Below are 19,283 nucleotides of genomic sequence, written 5' to 3'. Positions count from 1 at the left end.
TTTTCCCGTCCTTGCGGTGCGCTTCTTCGCCACCACCACAGAACGCGCGCACGTGTGCCAATGTGCGTAGGGATGCTCTCGTATGCGTGCACACATACATCAACACACTCGTATACACGCGCGCAGACAGGGGCAGATGTCAGACGATAGTTTCCTTCGGCGGAACTGCGTTTCATTCTCGGGAACGAACAGCGTTAATAAATAGAAATAGTGGAACAATGCGCCGATCGAACGCTGCAGTGCGACCGAGACAAAGCGACTGCGCTAGAAAGAGAGAGGCACCGGGAAAGAGAGAGAGCAAGGAATCGATTGTGGCGCGAAATCGTTGGCCTTTTGAAAAGCCCCATCGATGTCTTCGCAGCCGTTGTTTAAAATTAAATAAAAAGATGCACTTTTTACGTAAATATTCAGAGTACTTCACTTTTATGTAGCACTTTCGGGCATCGTCTGAATCTGAATCACTAAATAAAAACAAATCGAAGACAGAAAGTGCTTATGTGTGGGGTAAGGTTTATGTTGTAGTAGATTCTTCACGATTTCTTAGCTTTGATTTTCGTAACTTATCTTCAGTCACGCTACTTTCTCATCGAGAATGTTCCGGTCTCTTCTAAACTGTACATGTTCCACGGCTGAGCGGTTCCGGCGTCGGGCCCACTCAAAAGCCGGACACCCGGAATGGAGGTGCTCGATACAAATACTAATCGCGCGTACACCTCCGTAGCAGTTCTGCAGTACGATGGACTCACAAAGCACGGAACGGAACACGGAACAGCATAACGCTGCGCTCTCTGTGTTTACTGTTTTCATAATGAAGCTCTTACTATGCCTCCACGTAGTACTCCTTATAACTGATACGTTCCACTCAAGCCGTCCTATATGTTAAAACACGCTACTACCTATCGAAACGCTAATGTCGTCGAGTTGCTGCACGGTATCGCCCCATGCTTTCTTCTGAATCCCCGGTGTGGAGAAATGCTGGCGACTTAAAGCAACTTCTTTCCGTCTAGCTCATCTCATTCGTGATATAATATGCAAATAACTTAGAAAAGGAAAAGATCGCCGAATGCCGAACACAATATAATATGTGTCCGCCGTGTCCCGTATTTTACGTTCATGAGCATACAGTAGTTTGGTGCTCCGCATGAGTGCACCCATCTTAGGCACTATCGTCGGCCGTTTTGTGCGCTCGCTTTGCCGGTGGGGGTCCCGCCACTGCCTCTTCTTCGTCGTCATCCTCATCGTCCTCTTCACGGTGGCCCGATTGCTCTTCATCGCCTTCATCGTCGTCCGCATCCGTTGCAGCAGGACGTGTTCCGGTACCACTGCGCGAACGTCTACTCGTGGTACCGTTCTTGTCTTCCCCGTCATTGTTAGCGTCGCTGCCGTCGTTTTGCAGTTGCGGGATACGAGTATTTTTCGCTAGAAGCTGCTTGCGGTCCTACAAAGGAGAATTTTGGGTTATCGAAACATATAGTCATATAGTCTACTTCTACTTACGTTCAGCGTCGTGCTTCCGGGAAGCGAAACTCCAGAGATAGTGGGTGAGGTTTTGGACTTTGATGAGCCGACAAACACCACAGACATACTGCCGATGTCGTTTGTCAGGCAATACATGTCATCTGGAATGTACTGGCGTGTGTTTTGAAAGTCTTCCGCCTGTGGCTGAAAGTACATCGAAGGAATGCGAGCTTCCACCGGGAACTCGCGCATATCGTACGAAGTGAGCCGGGTGAGTATAAGCCCTGTCGCTATATCACAAATGGCCCAGAGTTTCTGCAAAAAACGAATTGTTGAAATAAAACGGAACAGGAACCGTGGCGTGCTCCGTGCTCTTACATGATTCGTTTCTTCATCATCCGGCTTCATGGCGTCCTTGTGGTGTTTCATACGCTCGATCAGGTTTTTGTAGAAGCCAAGGCAGAAGAATTCCTTGTTGGTGACCAGTGGCTCAAGGACGAGCCACAGACAGCGTTCGATCTGACGTAGCTGAGCCGGGTCGGAAGGGCGCGTAAATTGTGGGTCGTGCGTCAGAACGGTTACTGCAAACACCAGCATGTAATCGGGCAGGATGTGCGGCAGTTGGCTCATGGCTCGTTCCACTGGAATGTTGAGAGAATGTACCGGATTAGTTCGCGCCATCTGCTGAAAGCATTTCCTACGACCCCTTACCTGTGGCGAACGTTTTCACGTATTCGCGCCGTCGGTTTACGTCCGTTTCGATGTTTGATTTTATTTGTTGCAGCAAACTACGGAAACATCGAGTGTTATCACTAGAGCCCCAAAAAAGTAAGCTGTCTCACAGTTCCTACCTCCGATCCGTTTCCCGACCACCGAGAGCGTAATAGCCCATGAAATCAAGCGGCAGGCACTTGTGCGGGACGCCCTTGTTGAGACCTTTGTGCAGCTTCTTTACGAAAGTGTCGCGTACTTCCGGTACCGTATCAGTCTGGAATAGACATTCGTTTGGGTCATTTGAATCCAGGACCCACAAGTTCCTGCAACCCCCCCCAGGGACTCACCATAAGCTGCGATAGATTGTAAAACTGATCGGCAATGAACTGATCACCGACGCCCTTCTGTTCGCAGATTTTAAGCATCGCTTTACCGGCGCTCAGCCGAAGCCAGGACTTTTCCGCTGCCGACAGGGCTCCACCCTGCTCCAGCAGATCACCCTTCTTGCTGATGAACGCATTCAGCATGCGGAACGTTTTCTGCGCCGACAGCACGTCCTTCTTCAGCCCCAGCAACCACCGGGCCATGGTCTTTAGGCCCTCCACCTTGCAGCGCGTTTCTTCGGGCAGCTCCTCTTCGTCGCACCACTCCTTCGCCGGTACCCCGACCCGACCGTCGGCTGTCTCCTTCACCAGCAGTTCCTTCACGATCTTGCGCGAAATAATGTTCTTTATCTGGACGTGGAATTTTTCCGGCAAATTGTACGCAATGTGACCGAGCGTCACGATTGCCGTCCGGTAGTGCTCACTTTGCGGGTGCAGTGTTACCTTCAGGCTTTCGACGATCTCGGGAAAAATGTCGATCGCTGAAGGATCGGAACCACCTGGCCCCGAGCCACCTGCAGCACCACCGTCACTGGAAATTGCCGCCGCCAAGCCACCAGCGGTTGATGATTGTGTGTTGACAAACATACAGCGAATGGCGTGTTTCGCTTGCTTGGGCGTTCCGACGATCGCAAACTCGCGGCAGAGTGGACCCAGCTCGCGCAGCACGGCTGGATGAGAATCGATCAGGGGTTTGTAGCGTCCGAGGTACGTGAAGGCCTTCAGTATGTACGGGGCAACGTACGGTTCGTCGAAACTCAACAGCCCGATCATGTGGCGAAGGATTTCTTCGTGCTGAAAGTGCGCCGAAAAGACGTAAGCCAGCACGGTGAGCAGCTTGAGGCCCCGCTCTCCGGCAGAATCCGTCGGTAGGGTGACCTCTTCGATGACCTCCGTTCCACCGTTCATGCAAGCCTGGATCAACGTGATCAGCACACCGATTGACTGCTTGTCTACCATTACCGAGGCGATGCGCTCTAGCAGCATCTTGACCGTGTTGTAGTACGTGTTGGTGAGGATCGGTTGGCCGAGCTTCTTCAGCACGATCGCCATCGTATCGGCGCACTCCTTGCACGACACGTCCCGCTTCAGAATCGTCTCCATTTCGGCGAGTAGCTTCGGATCTTTGCGCATTTGGGCCGAAAATTTGAGCAGAAACTCTTGCGCCTTCACCGGATCGGGAAGCTGCTTGGCGATGTTTGAACATTTGACGTTCATCTCTTTCTGCAGTGCGGTCCCTATCTCCTTGATACGGTGCAGCTTGATCCAGTCCGCGACACTACGCCGTACTTTGAGCTGATTTTTCTGCAGCTCGATGAACGCTTTCGTGGCATTATCGTCGATCGTACCGAGCAGCTGGTAGAGCTTCTTCATGCGCACTTCCGCCGGCAGCTGGTACGGTACGAGGCAGGTAATGAGCAGCCGCTCCACTAGCAGCCGATCCTCGATCCCGGTCATGTAATAGCCGTGCAGGATCTTGTCTTTGATCCAGTTGACTGCCTTCTTCGTCGCCTCCGGCACGTTCGTATCGCTGAGGTACTTCTTGTAGATCAGTGCCAGTCCGTTCATGGCTTCCTTGCGGATCTTGTACTTTTTGTCCAGCGTACGCTCCTTAACGAACTCGAGCAGATCCTCCGACTCCGACACGATCTGAAAGTCACGCTTGGCCGTCTCGACGATCGCCATGACCACCTCGTAGCGCACGGTCTCGTCCGAATCGTGCTGCCGGTTGCGCAGTATGTCGATGATGTCCTTGCGCAGGTGCGCATGGTTGAGCAGAAAGTGCATCGTGCTCTGGACACACTTGATCCGGATCAGCACGGCTATATCGTAGAACCGGCCTAGAAACTGGCGCCACAGTGGACCGTACTGCTTGGCCAGCGTCGAGCCGCGTTCGGAGAACATCCGCGCAAGCATCGAGACCGCTCGCAGGCGTTCCGATTCTTGGGACGATTTCAGTTTACACTCAAGCTGAGGCAGCACCGACAGCAGGATGCCCGGAGCGATCACGTTGAGCTCGTAGATGACGTCATAAATTTTCGGCATAATCTGGTAGTTTTTCTCGTACTTGTCCAGGATGAGAATTTGGTTGAAGAAGGCCTGCGTGTACACTTCGAGCGTGTCGGACGTCTTGACGATCAGTTCCTTGGCGAGTTCGTACGCGTTCCGCTTTTGCGTCTTGAACGGTTCGACGATGTTGATGTACAGCAGATCGAGCAGATCGTACGACACCGAGTCGGACTCGGTGATCAGGGGCGCCAGGACGTCCTGCATAAACGATTTCACTTTCGGGCTGTGCTCGTCGCTGGAAAGGGGGAAATGGTGGGTAAAATACGTCCGTAATGGGGCGGGCGGGTTTCCGCTTACTTGACAATCTTGAACATTAGACTAAACAGCGTGCAGAACACCTCCTGGCAGTCCTCGAGTTCGAAGCACATGTTGAACGACTTGACGTAGGCCAAATTCTCCAGTAGATAGAAGTACCGCTTGAAGGCGGGATCCTTCGGGTCGCGCAACCCGCTCAGCTGGCGGATCAGAAACATAAAGATGCCCTTGATCTGGTCCTGATCCTTGTACGGTGCTTCCGGGGCGTACACCCGCAGCACGTCGGCGATACAGCACGCTATCAGGAGCTGCACGTCGCGCGATGGGTGCTGGAGAAAGAATTCGTCCGCCAGGTGAACGGCAAGCGGAATGTAGTGCGTGTACATGCCCTCGTCCTGGCCCATCGCCTGCAGCGTGTGCGTGAGCGTTTTAAGGCGCCGGATCAACTCGTCCTGACCGAGCTCCTCGTTGATGGGCCGGCAACCAGCCGGGTATGTGATGTCGGCCATGGTCGTGTGTGGCAAGTTTTGTTTACTTCCCGAGAGCAGGGTGTCGGTTTGGGGCTCGCTTTGAATGTCTCTATGGTGGTCCGTTGTTCCGGCAACAATCGGAATCGCCTGTTAGACACTGTGCACCATCACACTGTTGGACGCCAAGGGTTCGATTCTGAATCCCCGTTTCTGTCTTCAAACAAAAACGAATACGAAACACGATTTGGCAAAACAACAGATACTAACAAATGAGTTCTTTCTTCGCTTTTCTCTCGTTCTCACTCTGTCGGCCCCCAACAAACGAGGCCGTGTCCTTTTCTGCCGTGTGTGTTATCCAAGGGGCCACTCCAAAACAATAGCACGGCACCACGGAATGCACAACGAAAATTCAATAGATAGACACACACATATACACGGCTCGCGCGCGTTGCAGCACCACTCCGTTTCTGGCCACTTGTGCCGGAGATTTTCTGTCCGCACCGGACACTTTGTGCGCAAAATAGTTCTTCGAAAATGGTCTGGCGTTTGCTGCGGAATCTTTGTGGGTTAAATTTTGCGGATCTTTGCTCGAACTCGTACCGCTCACCGTTGCGACGAATTGCCGTTTTGGCTTCCTTTCGCTGCGGCCGCAGCAATGTGTGAGTGAGTCCCCTTTTGCGGATGGGCCGGCGAAAGCGAGAAAGCTTTTCGCTGACAGGAGGAACATAGAAATATAAATACAATACAATTTAGCGAACTGTATTGTAACACCTTTTGTAATGAGCCTGAAAAAGATTGGGCTGCGAGCAACTCTTCCTTTCCGGATCTTAAAAACCACAAGCTTGAATTTTGTTTGTGAAATAACTCTTTTCTCTGACAACTGCCAATTTCGGTTCCTCCGTTTCTATGTTTCCATGTTTCTATGTTTCTACGTTCCCATTTTCTGGTTGCGTTCCCAGTCTCTGTTTTTGCCTTCCCTATTACGGAACTCAAACGCGAACACGAAGTTCACTCAAAAAAAATTCAAAAAATTGAAAAATTCAATCTGCCAAACACGAACAATTGTTCGGGTACTTTAAAATTGCGTAAACAAAAATTTCTTTCAAAATGATGAACACAGAAAGTGAAAGTGGTTCTGTTTAACCGTTTGCTTGTTTAGTTTACTCATATTTCAGATCGTAGATCGTAGTCGCATCACGTGTTGTTTGAATTTTTGAATTATCTCCATCGTTGATCCGTTACGGAGTGCACTCTATTCTACTTGAAGTTTCCTCTTCGCCGTATCACGGCCGAGCTGCGGTCTTTGGTTTTGGTCGGTTTCAGGCTCACGCCGGTACGGATTTCGGCCAAAAGCTGATCGTTGGCGTCCTCTGCCGGAACACTGCCCAGGTGGGCGATTTTCACCACACGTTTCGGAGCACCTGGGCAAAAGCCACTTCCGGCCGGGGGTTGTGGTGGTGCTGCCGGAACCACAGGGGGGGCTGGTGGTGGCGGTGTGGGTAGACGGTCGGAAGTGGAAGCCGCCGAAGCCATCGGTGATCGGAAATAGAGCTGTGAACCGTAACTGACCGCTCCGGATCTGGAACGCCCCCGTTTCGATGTGCAAACTTTCTTCGATCGATCGGAATACGGTGAGAAGCTTTCGTACTGATAATACTAATTCGGGCAAGTTATCTTATCACTGTGTCTCGTGGTGATGATGAATCATATCGCCAAAACAGTGCAATAAATCGACACAACGCCGTGTCGGGTGGTTTCCGACTGACTGCGCGGGACGTCGGGATGGATGATTTATGCTCACAGCCGTCCATTCAATTATCGGTGGTATCCAAAGTAGAATAAGTACAGTTAGCAAGACAAAGCCGTATGGTACTCAGCTGTTTCCATTTCACGAACCATCGAAGCTGCCAGAAGTAAGCCCGACGACGTATGCTGATCTTCATCTGCGTTTCGAATGGGTTGTTTGTTTCTTCCCCCTGGCCAATGTTGCGTGGTCGATTTTTTCTCATACTTTGCGATCGCGTCTCCACATTCGCTGACTCACGGATATTTCGCCAATCAGCCCCCCCCGTTCGGTGATGGATTTGGTTTCTTTTTCAGCCCGAAGTCTTACGTTCGTTCCAATGCCGATAAAAGTAACCGAAAAGAAAGAAAAAAACAAAACTAAACGCGTAACCAGAAATCGTTCCGATCCACCTGTGCGTGCTGAGTCACATGCTGAGCGGGACACCATTTAGTCCGTCCGGGACGCGGATTGGGTTTGTCGAAAGGTCACCATTTTGGCGGGTCTCTATGACCATTAAATGGCCAACATTTGATGTTTCTATGCTGTTCAGGAAGGACATTAATTGGATTTTAATACCAAAAATAGCTGCATTTACTGATAGGGAGGTATCGACGATGATTGCGTTCTTATCATCTGCGGATCTGTTCTCTTCTTAGAAATGGCTACCCCAGGATGGGCGATTGTTTCTATTATCTACAAATGTGTAGTCAGTCGATGCAGGCGCCATTTTCCACGATTGTCTAGCAAATGTCTTAGCGAACGACAAGGTAACACAGGTAATCTCCGTCCTATCGGCGGGTCGTACAGGGTAGACGGCATTACTTTACCATCGAAGGGCACGTCAGGGACCGTGCTTCGTGCTTTGTCGCCGGAACCGGAAAGCAACGTGTGTTGAACGATCGTCGCCGATCGTACTGATGATTAATAGCCATTGACTCACAGACGGACTCACTGGTAAAATATTCATCAATCGTCGCGTTCTGCTATGGTCAGCGGGAAGTGCTATCAGTGTTGAGTTCGAGACGCAGCTCGAAGCGATCGCGCCCGGTTGAATCATACCCGATGAACGATACCCACTCGAGTGGCCCCGAGCCGATCAGCGGACAGGAAAGGGTTCCGAATTTCCGTCGTCTTTTCGAGATGGCTTTAATAGATAGAAATGAAGCCATTGTAGAGAGTCGTTGAAGAACCATTCTTTGGCACCATGAGAACGTTTGAATGCACCCAATTGTGCGGACCGGCCGAACGGATGAGCAAATGCACCAGAACACTTGGCCATCGTGGAACCGCCAACGGAAACAATATTCACCAAACAGACGTGGTGATGATGAATCACCACGTGCTTGATTTGCGGGAATCTTGTTGGTGGGGTGCGGTAAGGCACCCAGGGTCATCCGTTACGGGGACCCCGTGGTCCGGCATAACCGTGCGTGAGAGGGGCAGCGGTTCGCGCAAAGGCTGTTTACTCACTCGCGACTCCAGTGTTCAAGCTGGTGATCCGCAGGTCTTACTACGCAGGCGAACCTCAGACACAACTCGGCAGTCACCGTGACCGGTTCGTAGCAATCTCGGATAGCGCAGCGCGCGCGAGCGCTACTACTTCTCGCGCAACGGCAACACGAGATTCCGTGGAGTTTGGTGTTTTAATAACTGGATAAGAAAGTAACCCAATAAACCCGAACCCATTAACCTGCGGGCGCGCGCCGATACGGGGCCGTGACGGCGGTGGTGTGTTTTTGGGCCTTTCGGACTTTCGCTGATTTGTGTTTCAAAACAGTTTAAGTGGTGGCTCTCTCTCGCAAACCACTTTCGAAGCGCGTCGTTCCAATCGGCGTACAAAAACACGGCATTTTAAGATAGCTCTCGCTTGTCGACTGGTGCTTTAAAACAGGGAACAACAGAGGGGGGGCCCGGTGACCGGGGACGCCGTTTCTGCGTCGAAATCGAAAATCGAGCACCGGGGCGCGCGAATGATAAAAGGTATCTCGGCCCTATCTTAATGCGAACCGAATCCCGCGAACCGTTATCGGGTTCCGTTGACGGGTCGGGCCGGGAAAGTACGCCCACGGTCAGTCGTGAGCTCGACCTGTCCCGGTGTTAACGTGCGAACGCATGGAGTGAACCCATTCGCGCCGTGTACCTGTGCCCGTGTTGAAAAGGATAGGGACTGTGTGACCGAGGGAAGTCCTTCGAATCGGTGCGTGATTTGCATCTAATTGGCGTGACAAACAATGACTCCGACCACTCCACCGCCACCACCACCGCCACCCACTCCGGGGCACACCACTTCCGTGGGGCCATCGAGCGGAGCCGCTTCACCGTCGCCAACGAGGCACCAGAATGGAACTCCGCCGGTGGCGGGCGACCAGTCGGATTTCAACGACCAGCTGATGGCCGCCATCCGTTCCGGGATCAACCTGAAGCCGACGAAAACGAACGATCGCAGCACACCGGGCTTCATCCAACGATCGAACGTAAGATCACCCGCCGGTAGACGCGATCGGTTTGTTTTTTGCCCATTATTTTGTTGCACCCAATGCAACCTTTTTATAAGCCGACAAACGACTTCAAGGCGGCCGCCTCGGGGTTTTTATAGGGCACACGTGTTAACAGACGGGGCGGCTCTTTAATTTTTTATTGGAGCCAACTGATACCGATCGCCAGCAGTCGGTAGCCATAAGCAGGGTGTAAGGATTTCTCGAGGATTGCACTCGAAACCAGTGAAGCGACTCACTTTTGGACTGTAATCAGTATCACCGACGAGCTACCTCTCATAAACACGTACGTACCTTGTTGGCACGATCCGGTTTTGCCGCTCTAGCCGCGAGATGCGCTTCCGAGATGCAAATAAGCTCCGACCGCAAGTAAGCTAACCTTCCTCGCCTTCCAAACCGCTGACGTCAACCTTTGGGTGTTAGTGGCTGTTTAGGCCCGGCAACGTTGTGTTTATCCAGCTGAGATAATTGAGATGGTTCGAGCGCCTTCCCCGGGACCCGTGTAGCCTTGAAGCCGTTTTATGGCCAAAGCCAAACTCCACGGGCTCTCGACGTGGTAGGGCGGGAGTCCGTTATCGAATTATTGATAAAGATGGAGAAACGTTCGATAAGGCTTCGATAATATTGGGTGCTGGGACCGCCAGATGGACCGTGCTGACCGAGGTTGCCTGCCTCATATTTTCCACCCCTCAGCCTCAGCTGACCAGGGATTTTTAGGCATCAATTACACTGGAAAGCCAGCAATCGGTGGGAGAAAACGGGCGCGTTTGTGCTGCTGATTAGAGTGCTACTTAGCACAATTAGTGGCCGCCGGCCACTTTTAGTACGGGGAGTGCCCACCTTTCGGCTCCCAGTGCCGCCACCGGGATGAACAATGGGATGAAGCTCGTGGGAACAGGCGGCCCTCCCCCCCCCCCGGCATGGGAATGTCGCTGTCGGAAACTCCGCTCTCAGATCTTGCCATCTTGCCCATTGGATGCAAAGTATTGCCTTGCCCATTCTGGGTCACGTTGCGCCGGTCTGGGCCGGGTTTGCAAAAATACAAAGACTCCGGTTCCGGAAGCCGGCCAGAGGTCACCACGTTCAGGGGGAGAGAGCAAAAGAAAGAGAGCGCTAGGCCGTCTTTTCCGGGACACCGTCGAGATGTTTCGAAAAGCCGGCAACAATGTTTGACGACACCCGAACTCCCGGATGATGCCGCAAATTATAATTTTCATCTCGAAATTAGAGATAGAAACAATGGGAGCTGCGAAAATGCTGCAATGCTTTCTGTACGGTCAAAAAGAGACATTTGTTATGCAACCATTTAGGGGTGTTCATATTATACATTCCTTAACCTACATTTTCCGACGATGATCGCTGTCGAAAGCAATAGAAAGATCGCCAGATGGGCGCGCAATCATCTACTACTGATGGCTTCGATGGTTGATGATTTCATCAACAGGTTTTCGCGTTTAATGTTTTACAACTTTATGCGTGATTTAACAAATGGCCGTCTTAAATTTTATGTTCAGTAATACAGGATACCAGCAAAAAAGAAACCCCGGCCCGGACACCGCTGGTCGGTTAAAGGTTGGAATGACGCACGCATTCTTGCTTCCTTCGACTCCCACCTCCCATCGATAATGCCTCGGGCGCTGATAAGGCACGGCAAGTGGTAGACGCAAAAAAAAACTAGGAATGTTGCGACATTTTTCCACCATTCCTATCACACGGCACGGCAAGAGTGGCCGTCGCCCCGATAATCGGCGAATGAGAACAATCGATAAAGCTTTTTTTTCCCCTTCGTTTGCCACGGGGATGCCACCCCCTTAAGAAAGAACGTAAAATGGAGTGTCATTTTTACCGTGAAACTATACCGTCGAACGCGGCACAAATTTAAAGGAACATGAATCACGACGATCGTTCCGGCGCTTGTCAGAGCTGAAGTGACGCGTGGCGGGTGTCGGTTTGCTGTGGTGATGCATTGCTTGCACAGTTGAGGTTGCATTTTGCCCATCGGGTGTGGCCACACCCGGTCCGGAGAACCACCTCTAACCGCAGAGTGTGGTATTTATTTTTTCTTCAATAACACCCGGAGCCTCCGGGGTGCGCTGTGGTTTCTGGCGAAGAATTAACGTACCTACTCGCTAACTGGATAAACATACAGTAATTAAATAACCACACAAGTAATTGAAGCAAATAAAGACCACACAACCTTGGGCGCTTGAACGTTAACACTAATGGGGGGGTTATTATCTGAAGCCATTTGTATCGATATTTACTAACCTTTTCCGTTCTTCGTTTTAGGGTGTGCTGGATGAAAATGGCAAAGGATCGTGCGATTCTCCGGTGACCCCGGGCGACGACAAGGCGATCGACGTGATGAAGGATGCCCTGCAGGCGGAACTGCGTAGCACGCTGAAGCGAAAGATCAAACTCCAGGACATGGAGGCTGGAGACGGAACGAAAAACGAAGAAATCGAACGGGCAATCGAAGCTACGCGCAGCGAAGTGCAGCTCAAAGTGAACTGCGGACCATCGGTTTCACCGGTCAACGGTACGCCCCGGGTGGAGAATCCCCTGAAGTCGATCGTCGACGTGATCGACCGGGAGCGTGGGGTGGTCCTTGCAAACACCCAACCAAGTCCTGTGGCGGTAAAGAAAGTGAACGGTCCTGCAACGCCACCGGCAGCAGCCAATGGGGCTGTAGCCGAACCGACGAAGGCTCCCCTTTCGAATGGAAAGCCAACGGCAATTACCTTTAGCCCTACGCCGTGGAAGAAGAGTGTTCCAGTGCCGGCGCCGGCGCCTGTAGCTCCTAGTGCGATCAAAACTGTACCTACCGTTTATCCGAGCCGCCTTGAGATTACCCACGGAACGGACAAAAGTAACGGGCCAGCGGTGAAGACTCAGACCGTTCAAAGTATGAACACTCCACCGCGGTCTCCGCGGGCTGTGGCCACCCAGACCATTCCTGCGACAGTGACCAGCAGCACGGTTAAGTTCACGAATGGTGTTGCAGCGGCATCCAGCACACTGCCCAAAGCCAATGGAGCTGCCTCCCAGAAGGTGACCCTTTCACCCAGAACGACACCGGATGTTTCGCCGGTCCCGTTCAGCAAACCAGCGAATGGCCATGCGTACTCAAATACCCTGCCACGGGTTAAGGACACAAGAACGCAAGCCCGCATCGGCGGTCCGTACGCAAAGACTGTGTCGCCTCCGTCCAATCCTGCCCCCAGCCGAACGGTAGTCGTCTCGATCGGTAGCTTTACCGACAGTCCAAGGACTTCGACGAACTTGGCGAAGCAAATGGAACCACTGACCATCGACACAACGTCGAACGGTGCCGGTAGCTCAACCGGTGGCACGTCTTCACCGGCGACTCCGAAGGAGCTACTCTCACCGCAGGTCCGCAGTGGCACGGCCTCGATAAGACCCTCGCAGATCCGCACCCTGACCAAGGCGGGCAGCTCCGTGAGCCACACGGACATACTGGAAACTGCGAAACCGATCGCCAAGCTGCCGGTCTCGCTGCTGGAACCGGTTCCGGTTCTAACGGCAGCCGCTGCCGCCTCCCCTCCACCACCAGCGTCACCGCGGGGCCCGAAACCGGGCTCACCACCGGCCAAGGAACAACGCACCAACGTTTTCGAGAAGGCAACGAAGGAAACGAAAAGTCCGCTCAACCGCTGGAACGACGGAAGCGCGTCGTCCGGTACGGCACGCAAACTGCTGATCTCGCACGGGCGGCCAAACTTTACGGTCAAGCGCACCAACTCGCGCCAAGGATTCGACGCGGACGTCCCGGACAGCAAGACCGACGGGGCCAGCAAGCCCGTGTTTCGCATACTGACCGATTTGGAGAAGCTCGAACAGGAAGCGGATCCGCCCCGGCAGCAGCAATACGTGTCGTTCGCGAAGGACCTTTCGAAAGCGCCGAACAACTATCCGGACGTGGTGGTCGTTACCAAGACGGTAACGTCCCCGGCCCCAGCGGATCCCTTTCTGGCCACGCTGAAGGACATCAAGATCGACATTGGCGAGATGAAGGTGGTGAACGCGAAGAACTGATTTTCGGCACACTTTAGGGCGGGCAAAACGTTGGAGTTGGAAGCAATACTAGGTCTAGGCAGCTGTAGCTTTTAAAGTTCCGTTTTTTTTTAAATGTATCGTACAACGTGTAGTACGCTCCGTTCGATGTGATTCAAAATATAAAGTCATAATATATAAAAACAAATCCTTTTCGCTGCCTTCCTCGGTGGGTCTACTTAATGCAATAGTCTATGCGCTGCTGCCGAATGATGGCGTCCTGTTTCAGGCATCGCTCCTTCAGCCCTGCGATCTCCTTCTGGAGCGCCGATATGGTGGCATCCTTCTTGTCGATCGCTTGCTGAACCCTGGAGGGTGTACAGTGAACGAAAGTTACCGATCGTAAGCTCCCAAAACTGGACCAAAAACCGTATCCTTACCTGCAGTAAATTCGTTCGATTTCGCGCTCCCTGTCGCGCTGCATGTTGCTCATGTCCTTCTGCACCTCACGGCGCGCTTCCTCGCGCATCGTTTCCTTCTCACGCAGCAGATCGTCGCACAGCTTCTTGGCGTGGCTCAGCTGGAGATCGGTTTGCTTGGCCGATGCCTTCGCGTTCTGAATCGTCGCTTCCGCCTCCGCTAGCTTCACCCGCGAGTCCTGATACTTTTGCTTCAGCAACGCTTCCGCAGCTTCCGCCTGCTTCTGTTCCGCTTCGTGTTTCTCCTTCAAACGGCTAGAAGGGGGGAAAAGAAAACGTTAGTCTCCGGCGAGTACGCCAATGCCCCCTTGTACGCCACGCCGCCACGTGTACCTCATTCTTGTGTCAAACTCCTGCTCCTGTTTTTGGGTTTCCGCCGTCACTTTCGCCACGATCAGATCGATCTGCTGGTTGCGCTCGTCCCGACACTGGCCCCGGATAGCGTTTTCGCGCTCCTCCAGCTCCGCCTTCGACTTTCGCTCGTGCTCCCGCTTCCAGATGGCAAAGTCCGACTCGAAGTGCTTCTGCAGCTTGGTCAGCTCGTCCTGGTGCTTCGTTTCGCGCTGCTTCAGCATCTGCACGTACTCTTTCTGGGCAAAGTCCAGGTTTTTGCTATTCTCGCGCTTCAGCTCCTCCAGCTGAGCCTCGGCGTACTGGGCCTTCCGGGCGGCCTCCTTCTGGAGCCGCTCCTTCTCGAGGTCGAACTCGCTGAGCAGGTGCTGCCGTTGCTGCTCGAAAATGGTCCGCTCTTCCGTGACCTGCCGGTCGAAGCGTTCGAGCAGGGCCTGCCGTTCCCGCTCGAGGCTCGTTTCGCGTTCCTTCCCCAACCCGGCCCGCACGTCCGCCTCCTTCTGTTCGTACTGAAGCTTCAGCTCGCCGAGCGCACACACCAGCTCGTCCTTGCTCTGGCGCTTCAGCTCGGCGATCTCCTTCTGGTGCGTGGCAGTCATTTTGTTGATCTCCAGCTCCAGCCCCTTCACGGTGAGCTCCTTGATTTTCTTCGTGTTCTCCCGGACCCACTTCTCGCGCCGGATCTTCTCCGCCGCCAGCGCGGTGTCCCGTGCCCGCTCCAGTTCCGTCTTCAGCCGGTGCTCCCAGCTTTGGTTCTGGGAATCGAGCCGCCGCGTCAACTGCGTCACCTTCTCGCACAGTCCGGACTTATCCTTGATCAGCTGATCAATGAACTCCTGGTGCCGGCCAATAATGTCCTCGTAGTGTTTCTTCTGCTCCTTCAGTTTCCCCTGAAGGGCACACTTTTCCGTCCGTATTGCCTTCACCTTGTCCGCCTTCACGCTGGCGATGTGGTCCTTGGACAGTTGCATCGCGTTGCTCAGCTCGTTGGCACGGAGCGACAGTTTGATCACCCGGCGGGCAAGCTGATGCGGTGGAAGCTCCAGAAGGTCGGTCATTCTAAAAGTGAGTGCGAGACAAGCACGGTTAAACACTGGTGTCCACCGGGGGTAAATTCTTCCTCATGCTCACTTGGGCACCGCCTCGATGTAGTCCGGCTCGGCAGCAAACTCCATCTCCGAACGCTCCGAATCCGAGGGAAGGACACTGCTGCCTGCGGTGCCCTTGTAGACGGACTTTCCGCACTTTCGCTCCACCTGATCAAGGTACGAGAACAGATCCTTCGCTTTGCCCTTCTGCTGGCCCGCTGGATCCCCTTCACAGCCCGAGCTGGCCTGCGAGTCGGTGCAGTCCAGAATGTTACTCAGCCGATACTCGACTTCGTTTTTGAGTGCTTGAAAATCTAGAGGACGGTTGGGATTAGTTTACATTCTCAGCCAATCGGACCAATCGTTTACCTAGCAAAGGAACTAGACCGATCAGGCTGCTCCCGGAAAACATACTAAATAATTATAAATCAAACTTACGATTTGCGGAAAAAATGTATATAAAAGATGCGTGAAACCGTGACTCGCATGGCTCGATGTGCAAAGTGTACTAGATCTACAAGCGGGACTAGCATGAGCATTCCCCCGTAAGGGCCTACTTGGATCTACCAGTGGCTCCACTTACCAGACTTTTGTTTGGCACTACTGCTGACCACCGAATCCTCGTCAAAGTTCGACTGCACACTGCTGTTCGTGGCCTGCTCGTGTCGCTCCGGATCTCGGCTGGCATCCGCAAACGTGGCACTGTACGCCGGTGGTGGACGTTCGGACGTATCGGCGGTGGTGTCTGTCACCGGGGAACTGCTGATCCTCGTGGCACTCTTACGCGGAAGCTCGTCGCGGCCCTCGTCCAGGGTGGCCGCCACCTCACTGTTCACCGGAAACGTGTCCTCGTTGCAGGACATCCAGCTGACAACTTTGTCCATGTGAAACTCGGAGATGTTGCTATCCTCCCGACACAGACCGACGGAGTACTTCCGCGAGCCGCCATTGACACTGTTGTTCTGCTTCTTGGCGTTACGCAGAATGGACTTGTGGGTGTCGGCGGATTTGGGCTTCTCTTTCGCATTCCTTTTCGACAGCAGTACATTCTTGGGCTGCCCGATGGACTTGCTGCTGCTGCCGGCGCTGCCACTCGCCATGCTGCTCCTGCTGTCGGACACAATGTTTTGTTCCTTCACCTTGAAATAATTCTTGATCACGGGGTTCGCACTGGAGTCCAGCCGGTTTTTGTCGCCACCGCCCGACTTTCCCTTGCTAGCCGGTGACCCACCGGAGGAGGATGACGAGGCCACGAACTGTTTGTCCTTGGGGCCAGTCTTGGCGCAGGACTCGTTGTTTAGGTTGCGCTGAATGGAGGCCACCTCCTTGGCGTCCGGTGGCGTCGGGTCGGGTTCGTGCGGCTGCGTCCTTTGGGGGCGCCGCGAAGGCGACTGTTCGGTGATGATCTCATTGATACACTCGTAGTACTCGTTGATGACGTTCTTCTCCAGCAGCCTCGATTGTCGCCGGTCACAGGACCGGTCCAGCTCCACGTCCGTGTCTTCGGCCGTGCTCTCGGCGGCCTTGGTGGAAGACGTGGAGTTGATGAACAGATCTTCGGGCGTCTCCGAGGGTGTGAAACACTTCGGATCGTACGGTTTCGCCGAACTCGTCATTCCGGCGACGTCGCCCGGCGTCCGGTGTACCGCCAACCGTAGCTCCATATCGTGCCGTCGGTTAAGGTCCTCGATTTCCTTCTTGTAGTCTTCGATGATTCGGTTCGATTCGCTCACACCACAGACAGTGGCTTGGGAGGTCGGTGAGCTAGGACCACGCTTCGCCAGCGCTCCTTTACCATCGTCACACTTTGTGTCGTAACCCGACGTACTGGTCGTGTTGTCGTCCTCAAACTTAACGCCCCCAAACCGGACGGTCACTTCCTCCAGCAGTTGCTCGTCCGTGTAGCTTCCGTCGCCGAAGGGTGCCGGTTTCCGGTCGCTTGCCTTCAAACTGGACCCTTTCACCGTCCCTTTCCGTGGTGGCTTCGGCTGACTCGCCCGCAGACTGCCGAATTCGTTCTCCTCGAAATCACTGTAATCGATCTCGTACGGATCGTTCGAACTGAAGCTAACCCTTCCGGGTAGATCCAACTTCCGGGCCTTCGTCTCCGGCGACACGTTGTTGTTCTTCTTCGCGCCCGTGCCCAACCCTTGCTTCCGGTGCAACGGTAGCGCCACCATCGGCAACGGTGGTGACCGTTTCTTATCGCTCGCCCGCCCGCCCGGCTTACCACGCCAGATGCCCTCCAGTTCGGCCTCGTTGTTCGACTCCTGCGTATCCTCCATCTCGTCCATACTGCTTTCCCGTTCCTCCTCCTCCTCCTCTTCCTCCTCCTCGGAACTGTTTCTACGTCTAGCCCGCCGACTCCTATCGCCCGGTTTGGGCTTCTGGGGCCGCCCTTTGCTTCCGTTCCCGGATCGTTTCCGGGGTATGCTTTTGGCCGCCGCCGAACGAACGGAATTGAGTGACGGTTGTGTTTGCTGGCGACGGAGTTGGCCAACACGTTCCGCACCCGGGTGGCCCGCCAACTTCGGGGACGCCTTCGACTCCCAGTAGCGTGTGGTCGGTTCGGTGAGCAAATGTTTCAACAACAAACTCGACGAAGAGGTGCTCCGCTTCGAGTGCTGCAGCTGGTGGAACGGGGAGGTCAGTCGGCCACCGGTGCTGCCGCTGCCGCAGGACGACGGGCGCTTCCGGTGCGGGTACTGTGTGCTGTCGGCCGAAAGCGGACGCCGGATGTGGGGTCCGGGCCCCGAGTACGGTCGGGTGTGCTGCAGTGCCGATCCGGGGCGCTCCCTTTGGTTTGTGTTGTTCGGCTTTTCGCGCGTTGCTAGGCTGATCTGTCAAAAGTGGCAGGAAAAAGGATGTCAAACGTACACCATGACCTACCTTGTGGTGCTTGGCGCCGTTGCTTTCCATCGCCTCGTTTTTCCTTGCTCTCACCTGCGAACCGTACAAGCTTAGCTCCATACTGCTGCCCAGAAACATCGGCTACGCGAAGATCGGCGAACACATGCCATTTAGTGTGATTTTCTCTGATGAAACACTAAATTAAGCCGAGCGTTCCAAACGTCGTCGTCCGCGGTACAGAGCCAGCAAAATGTTTTGTTGTTGAGCGATTGTAAATATGGCAACCGCTGCCACTCGTTGCCAGGGGCAACGTTGGACGGGCTGGAATGTTTTGAGCCTCGTTTCTAAGGCAGTCGAAAATGCAAACAAACCGTGTGGCCACGTGATTTGGCGAGGTGATGGAGACGCCACGCTCGGTTTGTTGTGGCGTTGTGCGGGACACTTGTGGAACCTGGCTCTGTCAACAAACATGCTGTGGAATTTAAATGGCCACATGTTTGTTTGTACTCAATCACGTGGCCGATTTCATTGATTGATCACCTCAATAGTAGAACACGCCCTTAGAGGTTCGTCGTCTTCTCTCACTTGCCACGTTTTTTCGGATAATTTTTCCGATCTTCGGTGGAAAAGCGCCGGCTGGGAAAATTTAACCCTTCGAAAATTTAAATCGACTATCTCGCTCTAGCTCTAGTAGCTATCTCTTTTTCGGACGGGTCGAAAAACCAGAGAGAACGCAGCGAAATGAGAGAGAATAGAGACTGGGAAGGCCAAAAACAGAGACCGGGTACGCAGGTGGGAAAAGCCACTGTTGCGTTGCGTTTGCGTTGCGTTCAAGCCTCGCGACTCGCGAGAAGTTCGAATAATTCCCAA

General features: G+C 53.5%; 3 protein-coding genes across 3 annotated transcripts; 1 reads left to right on the top strand and 2 right to left on the bottom strand.

Moving 5' to 3' along the window:
• Positions 1-474: 474 nt before the first annotated feature.
• LOC131212947 (sister chromatid cohesion protein PDS5 homolog B) lies at positions 475-5,403 on the bottom strand. The gene is made up of 7 exons (XM_058207047.1): positions 4,923-5,403; positions 2,520-4,860; positions 2,310-2,446; positions 2,170-2,246; positions 1,837-2,099; positions 1,498-1,773; positions 475-1,438 (listed from the first exon to the last, which is right to left on the bottom strand). Exons 1-7 carry the CDS (start codon positions 5,387-5,389, stop codon positions 1,157-1,159), a joined length of 3,843 nt encoding a protein of 1,280 aa, XP_058063030.1. The 5' UTR covers positions 5,390-5,403; the 3' UTR covers positions 475-1,156.
• A 3,909-nt stretch (positions 5,404-9,312) lies between these two features.
• LOC131216171 (proteoglycan 4-like) lies at positions 9,313-13,828 on the top strand. The gene is made up of 2 exons (XM_058210589.1): positions 9,313-9,610; positions 11,921-13,828. Exons 1-2 carry the CDS (start codon positions 9,368-9,370, stop codon positions 13,685-13,687), a joined length of 2,010 nt encoding a protein of 669 aa, XP_058066572.1. The 5' UTR covers positions 9,313-9,367; the 3' UTR covers positions 13,688-13,828.
• Positions 13,829-13,880: 52 nt separating this feature from the next.
• Positions 13,881-18,533, bottom strand: LOC131216789 (centrosomal protein of 131 kDa). Its single transcript, XM_058211368.1, has 6 exons — positions 18,507-18,533; positions 16,147-18,403; positions 15,607-15,877; positions 14,458-15,534; positions 14,086-14,379; positions 13,881-14,013 (listed from the first exon to the last, which is right to left on the bottom strand). The coding sequence occupies exons 1-6, from the start codon at positions 18,531-18,533 to the stop codon at positions 13,881-13,883; spliced, it is 4,059 nt and encodes a 1,352-aa protein (XP_058067351.1).
• Between the last annotated feature and the right edge of the window lie 750 nt (positions 18,534-19,283).

Source organism: Anopheles bellator, chromosome 1 (genome assembly GCF_943735745.2).
Source record: "Anopheles bellator chromosome 1, idAnoBellAS_SP24_06.2, whole genome shotgun sequence".
In the NCBI taxonomy this organism is placed as follows: domain Eukaryota; kingdom Metazoa; phylum Arthropoda; class Insecta; order Diptera; family Culicidae; genus Anopheles; species Anopheles bellator.
Note: the sequence above shows the minus strand (reverse complement) of the source record. Positions and strands in the feature narration are given on the sequence as shown.

Coding starts and splice junctions, on each gene's coding strand:
- LOC131216789 (XM_058211368.1), bottom strand. CDS start 18,533: ATGGAGCTAAGCTTGTACGGTTCGCAG. Junction 15,878..16,146: donor TAGTGCCAAACAAAAGTCTG/GTAAGTGGAGCC, acceptor ACCGTCCTCTAG/ATTTTCAAGCACTCAAAAAC. Junction 14,014..14,085: donor ATCGAACGAATTTACTGCAG/GTAAGGATACGG, acceptor TACACCCTCCAG/GGTTCAGCAAGCGATCGACA.
- LOC131212947 (XM_058207047.1), bottom strand. CDS start 5,389: ATGGCCGACATCACATACCCGGCTGGTTGCCGGCCCATCAACGAGGAG. Junction 2,447..2,519: donor ACAATCTATCGCAGCTTATG/GTGAGTCCCTGG, acceptor TGTCTATTCCAG/ACTGATACGGTACCGGAAGT. Junction 2,247..2,309: donor GGTCGGGAAACGGATCGGAG/GTAGGAACTGTG, acceptor ATGTTTCCGTAG/TTTGCTGCAACAAATAAAAT.
- LOC131216171 (XM_058210589.1), top strand. CDS start 9,368: ATGACTCCGACCACTCCACCGCCACCACCACCGCCACCCACTCCGGGG. Junction 9,611..11,920: donor GCTTCATCCAACGATCGAAC/GTAAGATCACCC, acceptor TCTTCGTTTTAG/GGTGTGCTGGATGAAAATGG.